The following is a 25469-nucleotide window of genomic DNA, read 5'->3' as shown; positions in this document are numbered from 1 at the left end:
TTCCCCAACACTGATCGGACCCACCGTTTGGAGCAATCGGACCGTCCGATTGCGCCACCTTCCACGTGTCGGACACGAGCTCCTCCCCAGAACGGTGCCCCAGCAGCCAGCATACCCCCCTTTCCCCCACTCCCTCAGTCCGAAACATCCTTTTCAAACGTGAAACCCCATTTCTTCATCTCTGAGTTCATCCTCCTCCTCCCTTCTTCTTCAAAAAATTTGCAAGCAATAGAAGGTGTGAAAATGGCTAAAAGACACAAAGCTAGAGATGTTGATCGTCCTGAACTTCACATTGTAAATTATTTGTCTGATCCTGATTATGTAAGTTAAATTTTTTAATTTTTTGCAAATTTCTGTATTTTAATTAAATTTTGTAGAAATTTTTTTTGTATTTTATGGTTAAATGTTGCACTTAAGTAGATAGATATGTAAATGTTGATTGTTACAGATTTTGTAAGAATTTTTTGAGAGTAGTATTAAAAATTTTAATTAATTAATAAAATCTGATGATTAATTTTAAAATTATAATGTTAGCAATTTTGATAATTTTTTGTTATTATGTTTAGATATTGTTAGATAATTGGAAAATATGTTAAAAAAATTTTTGTAACACGGTTATTTTGATTAATGAATAAATTTTGATGATTAAACTTATAAATTATGATTGTAAATTGTTTGTTATTATGTATAGATGTTGTTAGTTAATTGGAGGAAATGTAAGATATTATTTTTCGAATAGATTTAGAAATTATAATTTAGTAAGTTAGTTTTTATGATTCATGTTATAAATTATAAGTTTAAGAATTATTTCCACACATTTTTGTTGGAAATTATATATTTAGGATTTATTATAATTTTTTGTTGGAGAATATGTTAGAAATCTTTTTGTAATACGAGTAGATATTGTAGTTAACTAATTAACTTTTGTGATCAATGTTGGAAATTATAATTCTGATTTTGTAATAGATTTAGAATTTAGAATTTAGAATTGCATCATTAATAACGAATATTAATTTACTTTTGTTATTAATTTAAGAATTTATAATCCGGAACTGCATCATTAATAACGAAATTTTTTAATATTAATTGCAAGGCCAATTTACTTAATACATAGTTCATTTGGGAAGAAAGGTAAATTATAAGAATTCAATTATAAATAAACTAAGAATACTAAAGTAACCTTAATTTTGTATGTTGTTAGTTAGACAATGTTATTCATATGTTGTTTGTAAATAGCTGAGAAGTTATAATTAATTAATAAATTATTATGATTAATTTTAGGAAATTATAATTATAGGAATTATGATAATCTTTTGAAGTTATGTTTACATGCTGTAGTTTGATAATTTGTTAGTTATTTTTTTGTAATTGGACTAGAAATTATGATTAATCGATGAAATAGTATGATTAATTTAAGTTGTAAATTAGTAATCATTCATGATTTGACTAGTAACATGTTATGTTTTTTCAGAGTTCACGGATGATGACATGTGACCACCCACTGCCTCCTGATCGGTACCATCCAAGTGTAGAGGATCATTTACGGGTTACTGGGTTTTATCATGCCTCTCAGATTGGAGTAGTTCAAGGCCAGAAAGCATTGATAAATGCTTTAGTTGAGAGGTGGCGGCCGGAAACACACACCTTCCACCTTCCGATTGGTGAGTGCACAGTGACCCTGGAGGATGTAGCCGTTATTTTGGGCCTCCCGACGAACGGCCTTCCGGTGACGGGGATGACCTTGAGCAGCTTTGAAGCATTGGAGGGTGAGTGTTTCCATCAGTTTGGGGTTGCACCGAGAAAGGCCGACTGCAGAGGGAGCGGCATAAAAATGACATGGCTTAGGAATCTAAAAGAACGTATACAACTGACTGACGAAAACAGTATGCAGAGGTACGTCAAGTGCCACATTATGTTGTTATTGGGTACTATCTTACATGGAGACAAGTCAGGGGCATCTGTGCACTGGAAGTATCTGCCTTTGCTCCGGGATTTTCATAGTATCAGTAATTTTAGTTGGGGATCGGCATGTTTGGCGCACCTATACCGGTCCTTATGCCGGGCCTCTCGTTTTGATTGTAAAGAAATCGATGGTCCGTTAACACTTCTGCTAGCTTGGTTTTGGATCCGCCTACCCTATCTTGCGCCCCCTACTAGGGAACCACGCAGTTTTCCGCTTGCAAACAGGTAACATTGTCAACTTACTTGTTATGTTCATAATTCTATTTAAGATGTGCTAGTGACATAAATAATTTCAGGTGGCGTAACTGGGAGCGTGGTGACAATCGGTATAGATATCTTAGTCTCGCCCACTTTAGAAAGGCGTTAGATGAGATTCAGGAAGGGCAGGTGTGTTTTTATTAGAAAATATTTGTCTCCAACTGAGGTTGACTGCTATTTGGCTTGTAATCACGTATGTCTTATGCTGTGTGCAGTTCGTGTGGGTTGCTTATGGTGTGGATCGCATTGATCCGGGCATAATCCCAGAAGACATCTTCCTGCACGCAGTAGTCTGGAGCGCTACGGTTCCGTTGATTTCATTCGAATCTATTGAGTGGCATGCAACGGATAGAATTAGAAGACAATTTGGTTTGGTTCAGGGAGTTCCATCTGAGGAAACAAATCTGGGAAGGGCACATGGAGAAACACTTGCTGGTCCTAAGAATCTTGACTGGGCCACAGCCCCGTCCCATTCATGTTGGATTATGCGCTGGACAAACAGGTATAATAACATTCTGCGTGAGTATCTGGAAAAATGAGTGAACTTATAATTAAAATAAAAGTAAATTATTTACTAAATAATATTAATATATATTTTAATTTGTATAAATATTAGTAATAGATAAGCTAGCCTGGTGGACCATAAAGAAGTTAATGAATTAGAAAATAAGTTAATTTGATATCTATGGTCATAAAGAAGTCTCAGGTGTCATAAAGAAGTTTCATGAAAGAACAATGTCCCGATAAACATAAACAAACGGATAAAAATAAACAAGCAAATGCCATAAAGTACTACAATGAAACATGATAGGCATAAATCTACTGTCCTGGGTTGCTGGGACCTACACCAGCTGACCGACGGCATCTACTTCGGCTGTGTCCCTCGGCTCCACATTGCCGACAACGCCTAGGAGCACGTAACATTCGTGTGTCCATTTCGTTCAAGAAACGTGTCATCCTCGGGCGACCTTTCGTCACCCGTCTCATGTTCGGATTCGGGACAAATCGAGGGCCGCTGTACACAGGCCACATAGTGGGATTGCCCAGTGGCCGAAACCTAGCTCGGTAAACCCTCCGAACTTGGTCCATCTTGTAAACTTCGTGGACATACACTCGCCAATCCAGTAGCTGATTCACACAACATGCAAAAACATGTCGACAGGAAATCCGATCCACCTGAAACTCACCACAGTCACATCGTTGTTGACGGAGATCGACGGCATACTCAGTTCCAGCTGGCATCTCACGAACCTCGAAGACCTCATTCATCCTATCGAAGCAATTAACCTGGATGTTAGAACTTGCAAGTTGATTGGCATTCAATTTCGACGTGACAACCTCAGAAAAAACATGTCCAGCTGTTATCCGCGACTCTGCCTCGGCTCTTTTTCTAGTGAACAACTCGTTAAGCCTGTAGAATGTGGCTTTGACAAGTGCAGTTATAGGAAGATTGCGTGCCCCCTTCAACACTGAGTTGATGCATTCCACTAGGTTTGTCGTCATGTGACCCCAGCGGTAGCCACCGTCATACGCCAACGCGTACTGTTCGCGTGGGATTTGGTTAAGCCAGTTCGTATATGCCTCGCCCCATTCACGTAAACGCTGGTAGCGCTGTTCGTACTCGCGCACCGTCCTCGAATAACCTGCACAACAATCAAAGCCACGTAAGAGAAGAATTCATGAGAAACGCTGCTGGAAGGTAACTCGGTTAATAACGAAATTCAAATTATTAACATTTACCTATATTGACCACAAGTTTTTGCAGGTACGGTGCCATGAACTTTCTCAAGAAGTTCGACTCTATATGCCTGATGCAAAACATGTGGAATGCTCTCGGGGGCGACCAAGCTCCGTTGCTCCGGGCAATAGCTGCATTGATGGATTCGTGCCTGTCAGAAATCAGTCCCACACCATCCCGAGTCACAACATGTTGTCGCAGGTTACTAAGGAAAAAGTGCCATGCATCAGAAGTCTCCCCCTCCACAATTGCAAACGCAATAGGGACGATATTATTGTTACCATCCTGTGAAACTGCGACCAACAAACAACCCTTATACTTTCCGTACAAGTGAGTCCCATCAACCTGGACAACTGGCTTGCAGTGTCTGAACGCTCTAATGCAGGGGTAATAACTCCAGAAGACTCTATGCAATACCCGGATATCAGTTACTTCCTCATCACCTTGATATGCAGACATAGTCTCGAAATGGACGATTGCTGATGGCTCCTTGTTACACATGGCCTGAAACCATATAGGCAAAGCTTCATATGATGCTTCCCAACCGCCAAATATTTTTTCCATTGCTTTTTGTTTCGCCAACCATGCCTTCCGATAGCTGATGGTGTAATTGAACTTCGACTGCACTTCCGCAATAACTGATTTCACCTTTATCGACGGGTCAGCCTCAACCAACGGCTTTATTGCTTCCGCAATTGTGTTCGAATCCAGCTTCGAATGATCCTGAGAAATGGTGGCTCTGGTACAAGTGTGACTACCATTATACCTCTTTATAACCCAACAGTACTTTCTGCTGATCATGCTAACCCTGATAAGCCAATCACACCCTGATCCATACTGTGTACACTTCGCATAGAAGGTCAACGGCTTTGACTCATACACACGGTAGTCTACGCCTCTTCGGATGGTATAATCTTTCACCGCCATCATAACAGCTTCCCTAGAACTGAATTCCATTCCGATTGCAAATTCACCATCTGCGACCATAGGAATTTCTACCACAACGACAGCCAAATCAAAATAATTTAAGGCAAATACATTTAATAACTTAAAGACTACATCAATGCTCCCTATATCCCCATCAATATAAATATTATTCCTATCTATCATGTTGTCATCCCACTTTTAACATCATACAAACATAAACACATAAAAAACTTTGGACGAATGCACACAAATTAATTTTCATGTGACTTATATTCTTATTTACATCTATCAACATAGATTATTTCCCAAAGTCTACTACTTTCTATATTTATATGTTAATACGTACCGGCACTCATATATTCCGGAAACTCCGGCGCATGCATGGCTTCCAAGTCCAGAACCCGCATGAAGGACGGCTCCTCAAAGGGATCTTTGTTTGCAAGTGCATTTGCAACGTCTCCCACATTTGGAGCCACCACCCCGTCACCTTGATCTTCTTCTCCTTCTGGAGCAACAGCTTCGTAATTGCTTTCAAACTCTTCCTCACTGTCACTATCATATTCTTCCTCTTCAATATTTCGGTCCACTTCAGATTGTTCGAATTCGACGTACAACTCTATCACCGATATCTGACCGCGACTTTCAAAATACATTGAAAACATCTCCTGCATACTCGCTTCGTCGGTTACATACTTGGTTTGATACTGCACGAAACCACCAAATACCGGTATGGGATATCTATATACCATACATGATATTTTTTTGGATATCTGAAAACCTATCTTCTCACAAATCACACCTTTTAGCTCCTCAAATGAGATTGTGAACGGAATAACAACATCTAACGGCTTCTCACAACTAAATCTCACTCCTTCGGGTGTTTGTAATAGAATCTGACCAAAATAATATACTCTAACTGTAACTCTATCAACCATTTTTCATACTCTCATACATAAATATCTAGTAAACTCTCATTTACTCTTGGAGTTCAAAAAAAAAAAAAAAAAAAAACCTCCAAACGTACCCTGCGATTCCACTTTCATACACAAAATAAATAAACTTAACATTGGACCCTTAAGGAATCGGACCCTACGATTCCCATCTACAATTTCAACTTTTCTCCCGTGCAAGCCAATCGCTCGGTCCGACTCCCCCCTGCCATGGATCAGAAAAAACTGCCCCACACCATTGTCTAACACCACCATATGCCATATCTCTGCACAACTCATCCACCCGTCCAATATTGAAAAAACTGAGCCTGCATCGCACAGCATGGAACACTTCACTAGTATAAAAAAAGAGAGAGAATTACTCTTATGTTATTTTATTTGCTGAAATTCAACTTCTATTTATACATATAATAAGACTTCTTTTTTTACTATTATTAAATGTAATACCTTTAGTAACATAACATTTTAATATAAAAAAAGATGAGCCACCTGTGATCATCCATATCCTTATCGCAACATAACAAATGTTTTGGTTTAAATAAATTCGCGAAACAATCCTCACGAGAATCAGTTTAAATTTAATTGCGAAAATTGACACAATTTATTGTCAATCATTTTCACTTCTGCTAGCAAAAATGCCTGATAAAAAAATAAAAAATGGTTAAAGTAATGCGCCGACACCGAGTCTGACTCCCACTAATCCCGCGTTACCGTCATCGCTAGTTGGCTATTAACTCCCGAATGCCTGCCAAACAAACCCATTAATTAACACACTCACACTCAAGCCGCGATTCTTCTGAATTCGCAAGCACTGATGGTGATGGCGAACTCTCCAACCGTTTTCTCTTTCACAGTCTTAGCCTCTGCTATTTCCCTTGCTCTCTGCATTTTCTTCACCACTCACCACCACCACCACCACAACACAATCGTAAGCTTCATTTATTTTTTCTTTTTCTCTATTTTCCTTGTGATTTTAAACCAACGGATTTGTTCTAGTTCTTTTTTTTTGTGATTATGTTACTGTTTTTATGCTCCTCCTTCGCGACATTCAACCGAAAGTTGGATCTTGTTACATGAGTTCAAGTGGAAGCAACGATTTGACTCTAGCTGTATTCTGTATTAGTTCTTAGTTGGTGTGCTATTTTCTCGGGAAACTAACAGAAATTGAGTGGAGATGTTACTAAAAGGGGAGATTTTTTCTTCTTTTTCTTCTTTTGCAATCTTTCTTCTAACTTTTGGGAGGTGAAATTGACTTGAGATGTGTAAGGCACCTAAGGCAGAACCAGATTCCTTTGTTGGTTGGATATGGATATTTCTCGAGAAACAGATGGAAAATCCAAGTGAAATGAAAATGCCACTAAATAGGGGAAATTTTTTAGAAATAAATCCTTTGGTTTCCAATTTGTCTGGTAAATGAAAAGAGATCTTTGACTAATCTGATGACTTGATTATGAACTAGGGTTCTGATGGAGTTTCACATGGATTTGAATCCGTACGGAGATCCATTCTGGCTCTGAAAACAGATCCACTGAAGCCTCGGTTGGACCACATCAAGAAGCAAGCTGAGGATCACCGCATGCTTGCATTGATGTATGCATCCTATGCACGGAAGCTCAAGCTTGAGAGCTCCAAGGTTGTTAGAGTTTTCGCCGAACTCTCAAGGGACTTCTCAGATCTAATGAACAAACCCCAATACACTGCCCTCTTCAGCTCTGATGGTGCAATCGATGAATCAGTGCTTCGCCAATTGGAAAAGGAAGTGAAGGAGCGGATTAAGACTGCTCGCCAAGTAATTGGCGAAGCCAAAGAGTCATTTGATAATCAGCTCAAGATTCAGAAGTTGAAGGACACAATTTTCTCCGTGAATGAGCAGTTGACCAAGGCAAAGAAGCAAGGAGCCTTCTCCAGCTTGATTGCAGCTAAGTCAATCCCGAAGAGCTTGCACTGTATCTCAATGAGGCTGATGGAGGAGAGGATTGCACATCCAGAGAAGTATTCTGATGAGGGGAAGCCTACTGCTCCAGAACTCGAAGATCCTAAACTCTATCACTATGCCATATTCTCGGACAACGTCGTTGCAGCATCTGTGGTGGTCAATTCAGCCACAAAGAATGCAAAGGAACCGTGGAAGCATGTATTTCATGTTGTGACCGATAAGATGAATCTTGGAGCAATGCAAGTGATGTTTAAGTTGAAGAATTACAATGGGGCGCATATCGAGGTTAAGGCAGTTGAAGACTACAAGTTCCTGAATTCATCATATGTGCCGGTGCTTCGACAGCTGGAGTCTGCTAACCTGCAGAAATTTTACTTTGAAAACAAGCTTGAGAATGCCACAAAGGACACAACAAATATGAAGTTCAGGAATCCGAAGTATTTGTCTATACTAAACCACTTGAGATTCTACTTGCCAGAGATGTATCCAAAGCTCCATAGGATTCTGTTTTTGGATGATGACATAGTGGTTCAGAAGGACCTTACTGGGTTATGGAAGATTGATATGGATGGCAAGGTGAATGGAGCTGTAGAAACATGTTTCGGGTCATTCCATAGATATGCACAGTACATGAATTTCTCACACCCATTGATTAAAGCGAAATTCAATCCGAAGGCTTGTGCATGGGCGTATGGAATGAATTTCTTCGATTTGGATGCTTGGAGAAGGGAAAAGTGCACGGAAGAGTACCATTATTGGCAGAATCTGGTAAGACTATGAGATTATTTGTTACTTTGACTATGCCATAACTGTTTAAAACAATTGCATTCTTAAATCTCAAATCTAGTAAAGTACCACTACATGTGATCCCATCCCATGTCTTGGAATGTTATTTAATGTGCCAGAAGTTGCATCTTCAGAAGCTAGGATACATTAATATTTTGTTTTTAATCTTTCTGCATTAGAATCATGCCTCACAAGATTCTTTACCATATTTAAGTTGGTCTATGCTGATGTTGCTGCAGAATGAGAACCGGACATTATGGAAACTAGGGACATTACCTCCGGGTCTTATCACATTCTACTCAACCACAAAGCCACTAGAGAAATCATGGCATGTTCTTGGGCTTGGTTATAACCCAAGCATCAGCATGGAAGAGATCAAGAATGCAGCAGTGGTGCACTTCAATGGTAACATGAAACCATGGCTTGACATTGCTATGAATCAGTTTAAGCCACTTTGGTCAAAGTTTGTTGATTATGAGTTAGAGTTTGTTCAAGCCTGCAATTTTGGTCTCTAAATTTGGTTATGATGGCTTCTTCGACAAAGAGCTCTTAATCTGCTTATTAGTTTTTATTAATTATGATGCCCTAATGCTTATATTATACAGTTAGTTTAAAGGAATTCCTTGGTGGGGCTGGAAAATCCATGCCCCTTTCCAAGAAGAAATATTGTTACTTAAAGGATGTTGATTCTGAAGTAAATGAATGTTGTAGCTTACAATTGGCCTTGAAATGTTTTTCCTCAAAGTGAGAAATATCACATTTGTCACCTTATAGGCTTTGTATTCATTAATTTCTAGAATAATGTGAAAATGTTATATTAACGTGTTTAGTTGAATAATCATTCGTCAATCACTTGTAAATGTATAACAGTGTAAGTTGATACTTTCTATTTGGTAAACATACTTCCTTTCTTCGGCATTAAAAGACATGGTGATCTTGAGAGCTCTTGTGGAAAGCTTTTTAGAGTTGATTTATGCTCTCTAAAACAATAGAAGATTAATATAATTTTTTAATAAAGGAACTTTCTTTTGCTGGAGTTCAAAGCACACTATATCTCGTGTTTTTTTTTTTTCATAAAATATTTGGTTCAAATTCAACCAAATATTTGTTACAGTTCAACCAAACCAAAATTAGTGAAAGTGCCACTGCCCCAACCGAAAAAATTTCTAGGCAAAATTGTGGCGGTCAGCCATCTACTACAAATCACCAATTCAACACAAGATATATGGTAGTTGATTTGATACTTAACTTTTCGTGTATTCATGATATTTTTTTACTAACATATATGCCCCTTATGTTTTGGTCTCAAGGGTTAGTGTTAAGCAATAGATATTTTGTACATGATCTGTCATCTGTGCCAATAATCATGAGAATAATCATTTTTTATATACTCCTCATCTTAATTTTTTATTAACTCATCGCATTATTTCATCCCTAAAACTAAGGAAATAACTTCTCTACCAAAAGAAATTGCTCCACCATTTCTTCTTTTTTCTTTTCTCTTATCCGTTTCACACCCATAATCTTTTTCTTCCCCTTCTTTCTTCTTTTTTCTCTTTTCTTATCCTAATTTTATTGTTTAAAACTTTATTTCTTTCCCGTAAAAAAAAATCAGAGTAAAATTACTAATGGAGAATCTAACCCAACGAAAAAATAGAAGACATTTTTCTGCTCTCAATTTTAGAAATTATTAAAAAATATGTAAACTTTTGTCTCTACTCCCTACAACAAAAAATAGAATAACGGTGAGACAGCTACGCAGTACCACTAGTAATCTAATACTAAACTATTAAGAGAGGGTTGTCAGTAGTGAAAATCCAACGTGTCTTGAAGGAGAGACCTTAAGAGTTGGGTTGATTGTGGTACTTTCTATAAAAGTTGTATCATCTGTGGTCTCTCTTCCTTCATTTCTTCCACATCATTATTAGGTTATATCAAAGGTAATATTAGCTTCAATGGCTTTAATACTTTCTGACAACTTCTCCTCATATTCTCCTTAACCATTAATAATTTGTTGCATTGTCTCCCTTATTTCAATTAATTTTTCCTTCCTTTCATACCTGTTTTTCAAATTTCTTATTAATTTTCAAATTTTGAATTTCACCGCCATACATCATATGCATTACTCTTATTTATAACTCCTTGCTTTCATTGTTTTTTGGCCTTTGCTCATCCCTTCCTTTATTTTTCCAAGTCAAGAAATGTTAATGTTAATGTTAATGTCCCTCAACCGCAGCAGCAGAATGCTGAGTCCGTGTGGGCGGCGCTAGGGCTTGCAGATGAGCCTGCGGTGCAGCCTTGATCTGAGGTGAAGAAGAATGGGGTTTCTTCTAGGACTGCAGCGACGCTCATTCTAGGTCCGGCAGTTGTTACGTTGGGGTGGAGAGGAAGCCAGGTTGTCCTCTGAAGACTGTGCTCACTGCTGATGTTGTTGCTGCTGTTGTGGCGGCAGCTGAAGCTTCAAGTGGTGACTCCTATTATGTTCATTGTTGTTTCTGATCTTGCTGCTGTTGTGAATGCATTGCTGTTGTTCCCCGTGGTTGTGCTTGCCAGTCATCATAACCGGGTCATTCATTTGAGTTATGAAATTTTATATCTATCTGAGTTGATTTTGTTTTTCCCTTTTTATTTTTATTTGTTTGTTATTCCGACAAACGGATCTAAAGAAACCATTTAAGTGCCTCCATATAGCTGAGAAAATAATCTCTCTCTCTCTCTGAGTAAAATGTGCTACTATCATGTCTCTTCTCTGCAATTTTTTTTTTCAAGAATCAATTATTAGAAAATGCAATGTGATTTTCACATCAATAGACCAGAGAATCCTGAACCATCTGAAACAGAGTTGAAGAGAGCTGATTTGTTTTTCAATTATGCATATGCGTTAGTTGCTAGCCGTGCAAAACTTGATAACTTTACAATTGAAGGTTAGTTATTTGCATCTGATATTTGTTAATTTTGGTAAGATAGATGTTTCAGTTGTGATGTTTGTATTCGTGAGCAGAGCACCATTCTTTATTCATATGTTGATTTTTTTATGCATTAATTAATGATTATGTCCACATGTACGATATATAGTAATATTACTTAAGAATGATAAGAGTTTCTTTCTTTTCTTTCCCTTTATTTTTACATTTTATGACTGATTCATTGGGCACTGTGTTTGTATAGTGCAAGTAGGTACAGGCAATGCTGGATGCGGCTGAAGCTGCCACTACAACTGTGAGATTTCTGGACATATATCACAAGTATATCTCCCAGACTTCTTAGTTAATTTGATCATCATTCTCTTGGCATTTGATTTATTTTTTTTCATTTATCTTTTACTTAGGTTTAAGTTGAGATTAAAGAATGTTCAAAAAAAGTCTGTTCATATTGGCGTTTGTTTGGTCTCTTTAGTTTTATTTAATATTAATAGATAGTATAAATGTGTATTGTGTTGTGAATATTTAGACCTTTTAATTTTTTTTTTGTCTTCTTCAGACTTTGCTATTGGGATACTTGAGCAGTATACTCTGCATATGAGTTTTACTTCTTCTTCATTCTTTTATTTACTTTTTTATTTTAATTTTCTTAAAATTATTTTCATATATGTTTGGCAAATTTGTCTCTTTAATTTAGAAAATTTATATGTTTGGCAAAAATCATACATTTAAAGAATGTTTTTCAATTTTTTTTAGAAATTTCTATGCATGAAGCATTAAAATTGTTTTTTCTTCTACTATCTTATTGATAAGAAATTATTATTTGGTAAGATTTTTGTCTCTTACCATGTGTGATTTTTCTCATTATGGTACTATTCTTTGCTTCTACATTTATTTGCTTATGGTTTTTAGAATTTTAACTCTGAACTTTGATCTATATTTGATTATCGATTCTGGGACACTTTACATCTCTATGATTCAAGCCTAAATATTTTCAGAAGGTATGTCAACATCTAAAGAGAGTCATGATTTCATAGCAATTATTGTTGGGTTTGAATAGAGTCATTTTGTTAGTAATACAGATTATTATTGGGTTTGGATTATGTAGTTTTTTTTTCATGTTCTTATTGTTCATTATTTTCTTCTGATTCTAAACTTAGTATTAATTCCGGTCCACAGGATCAACTCTTTTGATAAGATACCTCTTGGTCTCCAATTTTCAATGTAGGCTACCATTAGATTGACACAAGTGGATAGAGTAGCGGAGCATTTATCACGTCATATTATGGAGCTTCATGAAGTAATAAGTTCAAGGATTAGTTCTCACCAACTATTTTGTGTAAGTTTTAGTAGATAATGTTATGCATTTATTAGCATCCACCTCTCCTTTATTATCAAAATTCATGGTTGCCAATTTTTACGTATTGCTCTTTGCTCATTTGCTAATCCAATACTATAGTTCATGGTTCTAACAATGATATTTTATACTGAAATAGTCAACCTGTTTGCTCCAAGTTTATATACAAATTTCAGAAGCTCTATATATGGCATGGCACCTTCTACCTGCGTTTTATGGATCATTTGGCTCATTTGATTTAGTTCACCAAAGGTTCTGGTATTTACTTTTGGCCAGTGATGAAATTCGAAGATTGCTAATTTCATCGGCATGGTAATATAAACTAAATCATGTTTTGAACAAAAGTTGACGACATTAATTACTTAGTGGAGGAAGATAATCTATTGATGGTTTTGATTTGTGCCATTCTCTCTTTTTTTTTGTGAAATGTTGAAGTGAGTTTTGTATTTTAGGGTTTATTTGGGTTAATTTCACAAATAATTCGTTGAAGTTTTTTTCATATTTTGAGTTAATACCCTGTTATAGAAAACTCTTGAAAAAAAAGTTTTTATTTGATTTGATCTTATTTTTTAAGGTGATTTTTCTGATATGGTTAATTTATTAGTAATATAAATAAAGAATTTATTTAGATTTTGGCCAGGTTGGATTGTGCTCTCTATGGATCTCAGTTTTTCTAAAACAAAAATTGCATTTACGTAGTATTTTTATGCAAAACTGATATTGTTAACTAAAGCTTTACATGCAATGATTTGGACTTGATTATTGTAGTTGTCATCTCACTTTTGGTGAGAGCTTTACCTTTTGATTAAATGTAGATTGTCTTCAAATTCATCGCTGATTACTAAATTGTATCAAGCTTGCTAGGAGGCATTTTCAGGTTAAATTTTATTTTTAGCATGCAATAAAAGCAAATTAAAGTCTTTAATTGAAGTCCTTATAAAACCAAAAAAATGTGTTTTACTTCTTTAAATTTCTAATTTTATTATAATTTTTAGGTTGGAATACATGGGGGATTGTTAATCCCATCACCTTGAAATTTTGCAAGGATAGTAGTGGTTTTGTTAATCTTGGGTTGAATTTTATATTTTTCTTTGAAATTTAGAAGTTCTTTTCAGGTTATTGTTGGTATGTTTACTATTTGCCTATTTGAATTTTTTTGTAATTTAGCTGAGCCATATATCTCACATTACATTTTTTCAGATACATTTTATTCATAGCAATGTGTAGAAATAAAAATTGTGAACTATCTATTTCTTTGGATAACAGGTGTACTTACATTCAAGATTCAAAATATTCTTGGCTTATATTAGACTATTAATTTCTTTAAAAGAAAGAGCAAATAATACTCATGCTACTAGGCACTAGCTGTTAGTGAACAATAGTAAATATGTGAAATGTGTAATGAAATGGAATGGTTGCTGTTAGATGGTAGTTTCTTTGGTTGGAGTCATAATAAAAGAAAGAACAAATAATACTTATGCTATTTGGTACTAGCTTTTGGTGAGCAATAGTAAGTCTATGAAATGTGTAATGAAATAGAATGGATGCTGCTAGATGATAGTTCTTTGGTTGGAGTCATATTAGCGGGTAATTTGTAATACTTATCATTAACTATTGTTGTCAACTACATAAATAAGGCAACATGCTTCTTCATGCTTATGATGGATGAGAGTAATGTTAATATTCAATAATATTGAATCGTCCTTCGTAAATATTAAAAAATAATTAAAATAGAATTTGTAATTAGTTTACATTTCTTTCTACAGAATGCATGATTATTGATATATTATTATTATTTTGATTATTGAGAGTCAGAGGAATTTTTTTTTCAAATAAAAAATGAATAAAAAAGAGGACGAAATTCTCTTTCTTTATTGTTATTGTATATGTTCATACATACATCTGTCAGTATAGTACAAAGTTTAATTGATCCCTAAACTTTAATTTTGGTTTAATCTAATGTTAATGTTCGATACTTAATTGATGCATAGCTATTCATATTTTTTATGTTGTAATTTTGGTAGTTTACTTTGAATTTTGCTGTCAGATTTGGTGAATAAATGACCAGGAAGTTTTAGCCTGTTTTTTCATGATGTAACAACAGATAGAGTGATAACTGATAAGTTATAATATGCAGTCGAACTTTTTTAAGTAGTTCCACTATTTTTTAAGTGTTTTGCATGCTTAATTTTGCACATTTTTTAGGTTGTTCAATTTATAAATGAAGTGTTGAAGTATGACTTAATGCAATATATGATTTTTTGCACAATAGTTCATTCAATTGAGCAATTTTTATGTTACCATGTAGCAAGGTCGGTTTGATAAAATTAATATATATTATCTATGAGTTTTATAAAAGCCTTTTGTAAGCAATCGATTTGGGTTATGTTGTAGTTGTTTTTTTATTATGTTTCTATTAAGTCATTTTTATTCGGTTCTCAATTATTTTATGTTAAATGCTGCTTTAGGATAATTTTTTTTCATTCATACATTTTTTATGCAGGAGTATCACTTTAACCATCATATATTCTGAATTTGTGTTTTTTTCATTTTTTTCCTCATTATTCCTTAATTCATTTTGTCTATGTAGTTTGGAACATTAAACATGTCCGTGCTTCGCACGGATAATGCACTCATTTAAAATTGATTTTTATTATGATGTATGATTTATAAATCTTATGAAAATGTAATGTTAGAATTTTCACGTTAGCTGACACACGAAATTTTGTTACAGGTAAATTTGTTGAAAATGTTCTTGACTTATTACCTGAGTTGGTTTATTATTTATAGTCCAACTTCACTTATCAATCTGTATTTCATTAGCCATTATAACAATATCACAATGCAAATGGCTATTTTGGTAAAAATTATATTTAATTTGTTTAGGATTTGCTAAGTGTGAAGTTGTTGCTACATTTGGCAATGATGGAGTTTATTTAGAAAAGTATGTCCAGAACCAAAGATACGTTAAGTTCCAGATAATGTTATCATTTTTTGTATAAGGGAACTTTGTAATTTAACTAGAGCCTCTAGGAGAACAGTGAAAAATTTTGATTTATTTAAATTGTTGATTTGATGGAAATGTTCAATTTAAGATTATTGTGTCTTTAACATATCAGGCTCTGCAATACAGAATCTCTTGCATCAAACACAATGTTTCTTTTTGTTTTTTTGTTTTACTAATTTAAATATTTTGGTTCTTTTTTTTTTCTTTCTAAAGTTGATAGCGTTTGTGTACGATGGAATGAAGAAACTAAAAAAAAATGTAAAAAGTGGTATTAATCTTAGTAGTGTTGGCATGTTCATTATTAATTGAAGCTAAGACTTTAATGTCCTATAATCGTAAAGCCATTACCATGGATGGATAAAGAAAGATATTTTTCTATCAATGGCTCCATTCATAAATATTCTTAGCTCAAAATTTGCTTTAACGAGGTCTTTATCTTTCAAATGAATTCCTTAAAATTTCTTACTTTCTTTTCTAAGATTTTTTACAATCCTTAAGTTTATTATTATTATTATTATTATTTGCAATGCTGAGTTTTGATTTCGTTATTTTATTTTATTTTTTTAGCAAATGTGGTCAAATCTTATTCAAAAGGCCAAAAAACATTAGTTTGAATGTTATTTAGACTTGTGTGAATATATATTCTCTGTTTTTCTTTTTCTATTTTTTTTATTTTTCATTTCTTTTCTTCTCACTTGGATAATAAATTAATCAGTTAAGAATTTAATTATGATTGTATTGGGTCTCTTATATTATATCTGTCCGTGTGGGCTGCGGTTCATCTAAACTAATTTTAGTTCATTTTTTAAAGAAATCAAAACTTCACGGTTTGAAAATTGTTAGCTATATAAGATCACTAATTTCTTTTTGTAAGTTTATTACTTACAATCTTTTCAATCTCTTCTCGAAATTTTTTCATAATTCTTTATTTATTGTTACTTCCAATCAATTGTCAAAGCGGAACTCTTTTTTTGTTGGAAATTGGGATAAATTTCATTCTAAGCAACATGATCATTATTTTTTGTTTAATTTGAAAAGAAGTTGGATTTGTATTAAATATTCTTATAATTGCTTCAATTGAAAGAACATCAATCAGATCATATCAAATAGATGCACAATTTGATGTTATACCAATGTCTCTCCTAATTGTTATTTTCATGTTTTCAGCATTTTAGACAATTTAATTTTCTTATCATTCTCTATTCTCCTGATTTTTGAACTTAGAATTAATTTCGAATTCATAAAAAAGCATGTTATTTAGCAGTACGTACATTCACTTGCTGAGTAATAGTTTGAAATTTTATACCATGAATAATCTAATACCAAAAGCAATTATTTATCATATACTCTTTTTTTATTTTCTCCTCATTTTGCTGCCAAATAAAAAATAAAAAATAATCTATTTAATTACATGCTGTTGAATTGTTATTAGTATTCTGAGGATCTCACAAAAGTAGCGTGAGACCTGAAAAATCTTAAAGAACAACTGAATAAAAATTTTTCGATTGTACCATTGATTAAAAAGTGTTGTACATTGGATTATATTTGCAATTTATCCTAAAGTATGTGTATTTTTGTTATTATTTAATGATAAATACTATTCTAAGTCATGGAGAATCCTATGCAATGTATTTTAAAGTATGTAGTAGCACTAGCACATTTAACAATGGTTCACTAAACGACGATTTTACTTTGAATGTGGTGTATTGGAAAAAAATTTTCATAATGTATAATGCATATATTTCAATGTGTGTTTTTCTTTTACAATGGATTGGTTTTTTTAAGTTTTTGTAATATTTTTATTTATATATTACTCAATTTTAACTTATAACTACGAGTTCTTTGAATTTTTTTTCTATTGTTAAGAATTAATTTTAGCATGACGGAAGTTTTTTACGTTAATATTTTAATATTAACTGTGAAAAATTTATTGTTTTTATTTATAAATAGAGATCTTAACTTCTCTAATTTAGTGGCTTAATGTGAAGCATACAATTATGTGTGATATATTTGTAATAAAATTATAAAAAATAGTATATGCGTCGTTATGATGTAAATGTGACTTATATTAACTCATGAATTGGTTTAGCATTTCCCGTGCATCGCACGGGCTCTGCACTAGTAGTATAATAAATGGTGAATTCTATATGCAATCTCATTAGATACGGACATATACACATGCACACGAGTTCAAACGCGAGTTAAACTCCAATTTAGTCCTGACTTACCAATCGCAATATTTATGTTTTCGACTTTGTAAAAATTGCACCAAAGTCGTCCCTAACCACATCTCCGAGCAAATTAATGAACGCCGCCAGTGACCTAGCACTGAAAAGCCACGCCCGCCCAACCTTCTTTATTTCTTCTCTTCTTCTCTGAAACCCAGCCCAGCCCGCAGACCTCCACACCAACCTTCCGTCAGTCTGTCCGTCCCTACCGCCGGCGACCACCGTCGCTAACCCTCCCTCCTTCATTCTTCCTTTTCTTTCTTCCCTATTTCTCCATTTCTTTCCTCCTGTACGCAACACCCTGTTTGTGGCGCCACCTCTGTCTGCACCTTCCAGTTCCGGTGAAAACCACCGGCGGCGGCGAAACTCTGTGCCGCTACGACACTACCTCCGCTCCTTACGCTATCTTCTTTTTTCACTTCTCAACGCAGGTTCCATTCCATCCTCTGTGTCTGTTTCTTTTTTTTCTAATTATTTTTTTATTTCAGTGCCTTTTGATTCTGCTTTTACTGATCTTGTTAGACTTAGGATAGTTGATTATTTGTGTTTCTGGACTGAATGTGTATTGGCTGGTTGAAATTTTTGGGTTGATTGATGCTTACATTAAACTGAAATTGCTGTTTATAAATCCTGCATACAACCTGTTCGATAAATTACCTGAAAGTTAAATCTTATGTCTGATCATCATAGGCTTCAAATTTTGTTTTCATTAGGCATTGTAACTCATTGTGCAGTTTTCTATAAGTTTTTATGATGATTGAGATTGAATTTTGGTTATGCACTTGGTGAATGTTCTTGCTTAACACCAAATTGAACTGAAATTTTAGATTTCATTCCTTGTTTGGTGTTATATGTTAAGTGCATACAGAGTTAGCAAGTGAATTGATGATATTGCGTATCTATGTAGTTGTTGAACATAAATGATCATATACACAATCAAACGAAGGTGACGATGCCATACTAGAAATTGGGATTAAAACTAGGTACAGGGACCACATTGGGTCAAACAGTTTCAGTTGCCACCTCAGCTTGCCGTTATCTACGCCAGCGTGGCTTCTCAGTGCCAGGTCACTGCCGGCGTTCATTAATTTGCCCGGAGATGTGGCTAGGGACGACCTTGGTGCAATTTTTACAAAGTCGGGGACATAAATAGTGCAATTGGTAAGTCAGGGATTAAATTGGTGCAAACCGTGAATCTCAGAGACCACTTTGGGGTTTAACTCATTCAAACGCACATGTAGATTTAAGATTAAACGGCATTTGTTGATTTGTTGAATGGAGTCTATAATTAATTTCATGGTAATGGAAAAAGTATAATGATGAGAAACACCTCTTTAGTGTATATATATCATTTTCTAACCTATAATAAAATTCATCTATGTCAAATTTCACTAAATTTATACATCAATAAATATATATTAAACAACTCTCTTGTCTATGTATATTTTAAATAAATCTAGTGTTAATTTTTAATTATATACAAAGCTCATAAACCATAACAAGTTTATAACATGATTCAATCATTCATCAAATCCAATCGATCAGATATAAACCCACTCTGATGTACCCATTGGTTTTCCAATTCGCGTCGAATAAACTCAATTCAATGCGTGCATTGAGTATACACTGAATGACTAATGAATAAAATAGAAGGTTCTGCTAACAAATATCTAAGCCCAAACAATTATCTCAATAAATCTTTTGAAATAACAAATTAGTTTATTTTTTTATCAATCTTTCACCAATCCAAAATTAACTTGCCCATCCACGTTGCCACCTAATTCTCACCCCTACATGAATGGGATTTACATCCATTTCTACTAGGAAATGCTATGGTTGGTATTCATCTAAGAAGTTCATGAATGATGTTTTGTATTTCATAAAATGCTAATCATCAAATGCAGCATATAGAACTTAAAACATTGATCATAATGCTCAACATTTAACGCCTAAACAAATGGAGGAGCCATTACTAAATAACATGCCAAACGAATGGAGTACTCAATATTTGTTCTAATATCATATTCAAATTTAAGTCTTAGATAGTTTTACACAAAGGAATTTTGCGTATAATGCCACTATCAGCCCGTCCTGTCAGAAATGATAAATAGACGATTTCTCACAAAATTGCAATCATGCTTCCAAAAATATTTAAAGAACTCTGGAAGCAACAAAAGGTCAAAAGCTAACCTCTGCTATATTGACACTGCTACTACCACTAACCAAATATTTAGGGCACTACCTTTACCTAAGTCACTAATATGGCAAAAAAATAGTAAGAGAAATGACCCCTAAGAAAATCTTAGTCCACCCCAAATTAAAATTTAGTTCCTTCATTGCCGCTTTACCTTTAACTAAGTGACTGAAATTGAAAATATCTTTCAATGAGTTCATCGCACCAAAAAGGCCAAAAGGGTTAATAAGTTGCTCAAGCAGAAGCAGCAACACGAGCGTCCGTAGTTTTGACTGCCGCAGTACCAGAAAACCCACCACTTCGATTCCTCCGTCCACCATTTGCTCCAGGATGATTATTTCGCTGATACCTGTCACCTCCATGATGTAGAAACCCACCCTGATTAACATTCCTATACCCACCAAATTCACCCTTTGTGTTAGGGTCACCTCGGCCATAGCTTCTCCCATTTCCATAGGTTCCCCGTTCTCTTGCTCCTTCATTCCTGTATCCTGGCCTCCTTCCAGATGGGAATCGCCCCCTGCTATTCACTGGACACAAATAGAAACAGTTTCACTTTGCATGCAACATATTTTAAATTTCAAAATGGATGACCACCAATGTCTACTTGACTAGGCCAGTGAGAACAAATTGAAAATAAATAGACAACATAACTCGGGTCTTTTCTCACACTTGGCTAAATGATAAATAAAATATGGCATGGAACTTGAAATAAACAAACACTGACGATTGAAGAACCAAACAAAGCATAATCTATTTTCAAGAGAAATATCAAAGCTTTCATTCACCGAAAACATTGCATAACATTGTTTAAGTGAAACACAGTGTGCTAACTTATAAGAAAGGAAAGCATATGATAATGGCGTAATATGTGGAAGAGATAACATGGACAGGTGCAGTATCCCATCCTCAAGAAGTCAAATTGTGTGTAGTGTCAACATTAGGACATAGGAATAATGCATGTGAGATTTGTGCTCTGTCATGTGATTATTGTTTGGGTTGACACATTGTCATAGAAACAGAGGAGTAATGTTGACACTAAGAATGCAATTATTCCATATATATATATATATATATTGGTGCTGGGTATTATTATGATAATTTTCAGTTTTACAAGGGCATTGTTAAGTAGTACAAAAGAAAAGTGTAGAATCACACCTTAAAAGCTAGTTGTTAAGGGGGAAGAACCATCTCCTTAGATACAACAATACAACATCAAACATCCCATCATACTTGATGTGGGATTTTGGGCACCCCATAATGCCTAGGTCCCTAACAGTGGTTCACAGGAAAGGAAAGGTAGACTAAAGGCAAAAAATGCTATGAATGCAGGACGCTTACCTCGAGTTGTTGATCTCTTTTCCTCAACCAAAACTTGGTGCCCTTCAATCAGAATAGGTGATGCCTGACATTGCCAATGATAAGTGTTAACTCATAAATCCACATTAAAAAACAATTATATTGTCCAAGGGTATGTGACGCCGTATAGAAGAGTTTGACTTAATAAATACAAACAACTCTACATAAATAACTCAGCTTGGAAAGAGTTTATACACAATACATCTTAAACAAGACAAATGGAGAAACTTCTAACGCATCTTCTATTTAAGAACCACAACAAAAACCATCTACTCCCAAGATAAATCATGAACGACAGCATCAGCCACGGCAAACTTTTGAATCAGAGTCAATTCAGTGACTGAAGTACCAAATAAGCCAGAGGTTCAATATTAACAAGACATACTCAACATAGACAATAACAAGCTTAGGATAATGAATACCAGCCAAGCTCATTAGGAGATATATCAAAAATAAAATATGTCAAAGCAACTGCATAAGAAGTTGCAAAAGTGACATGACACTATGCATATGTTCTTTCTTGAGGACAAAGAGAATAATTTTTACACAAGAGATCCAAGTAAATATAATACCCAAACACAGCCTTTAATATGATTGTGTAAAAATAGAATTCATCACTTTGGTGGCCCACTTTTTTTCTTCTTTTGTACAAAAGTAACCATCACTAGTAGCTCATTTAAGGATATAATAATACCTTAAAAAGACAAAACTATAAGCATCTCTTTTTAATCATTTAAAGACATAAAGTTATAAATTCATAATGCAACAAGTTTTCCCAAAAGGAAACAAACTGAACATTTCTTTCTTTTAATATTATTTTTTTAAAAAATTATTAGAAGATCACCTGATTGAACATTCTTTTAAACCATGATTTTAAAAGAATATCGCAACGTATTAGAAGATGATGATGATGAGCTATGCAAATTGAAATTGTATATGGAATTCTTAAATCCAAGGAGTATATCTCATTTTTTTTATATCTGATTTTTTTTACCTCAAGTGCACTTTGGGCAGCACTTGCTACTTCAAACTCCACAAAGCCAAAGCAAAATCCCTGTTCATCCATATGCATATAGATGTTAGCTAGAAGCTGATAATAAGAACTCGGAAATCTTTGAATGAATATGCATTATACCTTTTGTGATCTAACTTGGATACCACCATTCTTAATAGGTCCAAACTTCTTGAACACACTCTCCAGGAGGGAAGGTGTAGTGTTGGGTGATAGCCCTTTCACATGAATAGAATAACCCTCAGCTGTCATAAAGGAAGGAGTCATGTTAGCAATATCAGTGCGATAAACATAGTGGGAATAAACAAAGACATGAGACAGAAAAATATGAACCAAAGAGTGGAGTTAGATGGGCACTCGACCTTCAGCTTCTTGAATGTTTGCAATTTCTTTAGTATTTGTCTCGGAACCATTTGCTTCTGAACGACTGGGTGGCGGAGATAGAGTACCTTGTTGCTCTTGGCTCTTGGTGAATGTAGCCACAGAGGTTGCGGCTGTAGAAGATGGTTTTTCACTCTTCCTCATCACCTTAACCTTGAAAGATGTACTAGTTAGATAGACATAGTAATTAACGAGAAATTATTACTCATCTAGGGAAGAGAGCAAGCAAAATTTGACATCACATTCTCTATAAAACTGCCATTATTTAAGAAAGTAGAATTCCAAATGTGATTCAGCAATCTGGTAGCAACAAGAGGGTGTATTGTAACAGGATACTAACAATGGAGGCATATGACTTCTTTGGAACTCTCTCGTTGGAAGATGCTGATCCAGCTATGGGCTTTGAATCATCAGGGTTTTCATCAAAAACTTCAGGTATCAGAGCTTCCGCTTCTTCAGCTGAACCTTCCCCATTTTCCATATTGAATGCTTCCTCCCTATCACTAACCACAGCTATCTTGGATATTTGCTCTGAAGCATGCATCACCCGTACAGAAGGATCTTCCACTAAAAGGAAGAAAAAGAAGAAAAATCTTGAGATAAATTGAAATGCTTTAATTTAAATTGCAAAGTATGCACACATTACCATGGTCAGAAGTCACTGGAGATTTGGAATCATGAGCACACCCTTGGGATTCATTGTCATTAACATATCGCAAAATATCATTCAAAACAAAGTAACCTTTCTCTTGAGGTGCAAGGAAGAAACATTGAGTAAATTTCTGCTTAATCTTGTCCTCTCCTTTTATAAACCCAGTGACCAGGACAAGGACACCCCCACCATAAGATTCTTGGGCATCAACAGACATAATTTCCACACTGAGTTCACCATAACCCAAAGATAATATCTTCTTATTAATATCCTGCTTGATGAGAAATTAAATGTACATTAGGATGTTTAAAAAGAAATGGAGTGGCCAACAAGTTAAGGGGTTAAAGCTAAAGAACATTTAACCCAAAGGGTTTTGTCTTACCCTTATAACCTTACTCAACAGTTTAAAACAGATAAGATAGAAAAAAAGATCAAGAGAATATAATATATTTTTACAATGTTAATCTTTACTCAAATAATTAGACACAATAGGTTTTCTAATAGTATTACCAAACAATACAACGATACAAATATTTCAATTCCTTTCCTTCCCTTCCCTGTCCAAACCAAACTCATGAACATAACCTATGTTTCAGTCACAAAAACCCAAGCAGAGAATAAGTATCAATTTAAGATCGAGTCTTCCATCATTTACGTCTCAAAGATAATCTCACATCCATAAACATACAAATGTAAATGCAAATGTACATACAAAATCAAGCACATAACACGGGTAGGCTAGGGTTCATTCAAAAGAGAGAACTCACCTCCATTGTGGTTGTAATTCCCATTATGCCATTTTCCTCAGGGCGGCCAAACTTGCTGACATCCTGGTAAAAACGATGCACGAGCTCAGGGCTCTCGTGCAGCATGTGGTAATACTGATCAACAAAGGCACTTCCAACCTATATTAAACAATCATTACAAAACCCAATCATTCATACTACGGCGAAAAGGCCAAAGATTCGACACATTGAATCCAAATATACATTACATACAATATGAGCAGGTGGAGAAGTTCTAGATGGAACTTGCTGCTCCGATGCGGCCATTCGGATATCTTTCCAAAATGCCGATTGAACTGCAGAACGAAATTATAGATTTTGAGTTACAAAATACAAAACTAGAAATAAGCACAATTCAAGAAATAAAAAAAAAAAGGCTCAAAAAAGAAGAAAAAGAACAGACCAAGATCATGAGAAGAACTACAGAAAAGAAAAGTCGGTTACCTGGACGGATCTGGACGGAGACGCGAGGATCTGTGGCGGCGATTCGAGTCGCGGTCTCCTGAACAGCGGCAGTGGGATCTGGCCGTGTGGAGAGCCTGGACTCTGGTGGTGGAGGGTTTGAGTGGGAAAAGAGTGTGAAGAGTGGTTGTGAGAGTTGAGTCACTCGGGCTATGAGAGTGATCAACGAAGAGGCACATGGCCCTAATTAAAATTAGGGCGGTGAAACGGGCCGGACCGGCCCGGCACATTTAAGCCCGCAATGTCATAGAACATTGAACTCTAAAATATACGTGTGGTTTATTTAACAAAGGCCGTTGTTTACTAGCATTTGATTTGCATTTTGCACGGAGCGAAAGCTATTGCGCTCTAAGGTAGCGTTTGGTGGAGACAGAAAGACTGAGATTGAGAGACAGATACTAAGAGACAGAAATTGAAATAAATCTCAGTATTATGTTTGGTGTAAAATGGGAGACAGGAATCGAAACAAGAATGAAACTCTAATTTAATTTACACAAAGGGTAAAATTGGAATTAATTAATTAAAATGAAAGTATTTTAGATATAAAATGTTAT

The 25469-nt window shown here is 35.0% G+C and overlaps 3 protein-coding genes across 4 annotated transcripts; 2 read left to right on the top strand and 1 right to left on the bottom strand.

Annotated features, from left to right (window-relative positions):
• The first annotated feature begins 243 nt into the window (after positions 1 to 243).
• Positions 244 to 2759, top strand: LOC107464570 (serine/threonine-protein phosphatase 7 long form homolog). The gene is made up of 4 exons (XM_016083491.3): positions 244 to 321; positions 1472 to 2187; positions 2259 to 2349; positions 2436 to 2759. The coding sequence occupies exons 1-4, from the start codon at positions 244 to 246 to the stop codon at positions 2757 to 2759; spliced, it is 1209 nt and encodes a 402-aa protein (XP_015938977.1).
• Positions 2760 to 6583: 3824 nt separating this feature from the next.
• On the top strand, positions 6584 to 9287 carry LOC107464635 (galacturonosyltransferase 8). Its single transcript, XM_016083569.3, has 3 exons — positions 6584 to 6763; positions 7295 to 8539; positions 8797 to 9287. The coding sequence occupies exons 1-3, from the start codon at positions 6650 to 6652 to the stop codon at positions 9070 to 9072; spliced, it is 1635 nt and encodes a 544-aa protein (XP_015939055.1). The 5' UTR covers positions 6584 to 6649; the 3' UTR covers positions 9073 to 9287.
• A 10765-nt stretch (positions 9288 to 20052) lies between these two features.
• On the bottom strand, positions 20053 to 25120 carry LOC107464640 (nuclear transport factor 2). Of its 2 annotated transcripts, none has more exons than XM_016083577.3 (10): positions 24898 to 25120; positions 24667 to 24749; positions 24436 to 24573; positions 23663 to 23939; positions 23357 to 23583; positions 22998 to 23163; positions 22759 to 22880; positions 22618 to 22677; positions 21606 to 21669; positions 20053 to 20794 (listed from the first exon to the last, which is right to left on the bottom strand). In XM_016083577.3, exons 2-10 carry the CDS (start codon positions 24718 to 24720, stop codon positions 20499 to 20501), a joined length of 1404 nt encoding a protein of 467 aa, XP_015939063.1. In that variant the 5' UTR covers positions 24721 to 24749; positions 24898 to 25120; the 3' UTR covers positions 20053 to 20498. The 2 variants fall into 2 exon arrangements, with proteins under 2 accessions (XP_015939063.1, XP_015939062.1); XM_016083576.3 differs by having other exon boundaries at positions 22998 to 23169; positions 24898 to 25116.
• Between the last annotated feature and the right edge of the window lie 349 nt (positions 25121 to 25469).

This window comes from Arachis duranensis, chromosome 9 (assembly GCF_000817695.3).
Source record: "Arachis duranensis cultivar V14167 chromosome 9, aradu.V14167.gnm2.J7QH, whole genome shotgun sequence".
Classification (NCBI taxonomy): domain Eukaryota; kingdom Viridiplantae; phylum Streptophyta; class Magnoliopsida; order Fabales; family Fabaceae; genus Arachis; species Arachis duranensis.
This window is presented reverse-complemented; position numbering and strand designations above follow the sequence as displayed.

Excerpts from the sequence above, each read along its gene's own strand:
- LOC107464570 (XM_016083491.3), top strand. The coding sequence starts at position 244 with ATGGCTAAAAGACACAAAGCTAGAGATGTTGATCGTCCTGAACTTCAC. Across the intron at positions 322-1,471 it reads ATTTGTCTGATCCTGATTAT|AGTTCACGGATGATGACATG; the intron begins GTAAGTTAAATT and ends ATGTTTTTTCAG. Across the intron at positions 2,188-2,258 it reads AGTTTTCCGCTTGCAAACAG|GTGGCGTAACTGGGAGCGTG; the intron begins GTAACATTGTCA and ends AAATAATTTCAG.
- LOC107464640 (XM_016083576.3), bottom strand. The coding sequence starts at position 24,720 with ATGGCCGCATCGGAGCAGCAAGTTCCATCTAGAACTTCTCCACCTGCT. Across the intron at positions 23,170-23,356 it reads AGAAGTCATATGCCTCCATT|GTTAAGGTGATGAGGAAGAG; the intron begins GTTAGTATCCTG and ends ACATCTTTCAAG. Across the intron at positions 22,678-22,758 it reads TCCAAGTTAGATCACAAAAG|GGATTTTGCTTTGGCTTTGT; the intron begins GTATAATGCATA and ends ATGGATGAACAG.
- LOC107464635 (XM_016083569.3), top strand. The coding sequence starts at position 6,650 with ATGGTGATGGCGAACTCTCCAACCGTTTTCTCTTTCACAGTCTTAGCC. Across the intron at positions 6,764-7,294 it reads ACCACCACCACAACACAATC|GGTTCTGATGGAGTTTCACA; the intron begins GTAAGCTTCATT and ends ATTATGAACTAG. Across the intron at positions 8,540-8,796 it reads ACCATTATTGGCAGAATCTG|AATGAGAACCGGACATTATG; the intron begins GTAAGACTATGA and ends ATGTTGCTGCAG.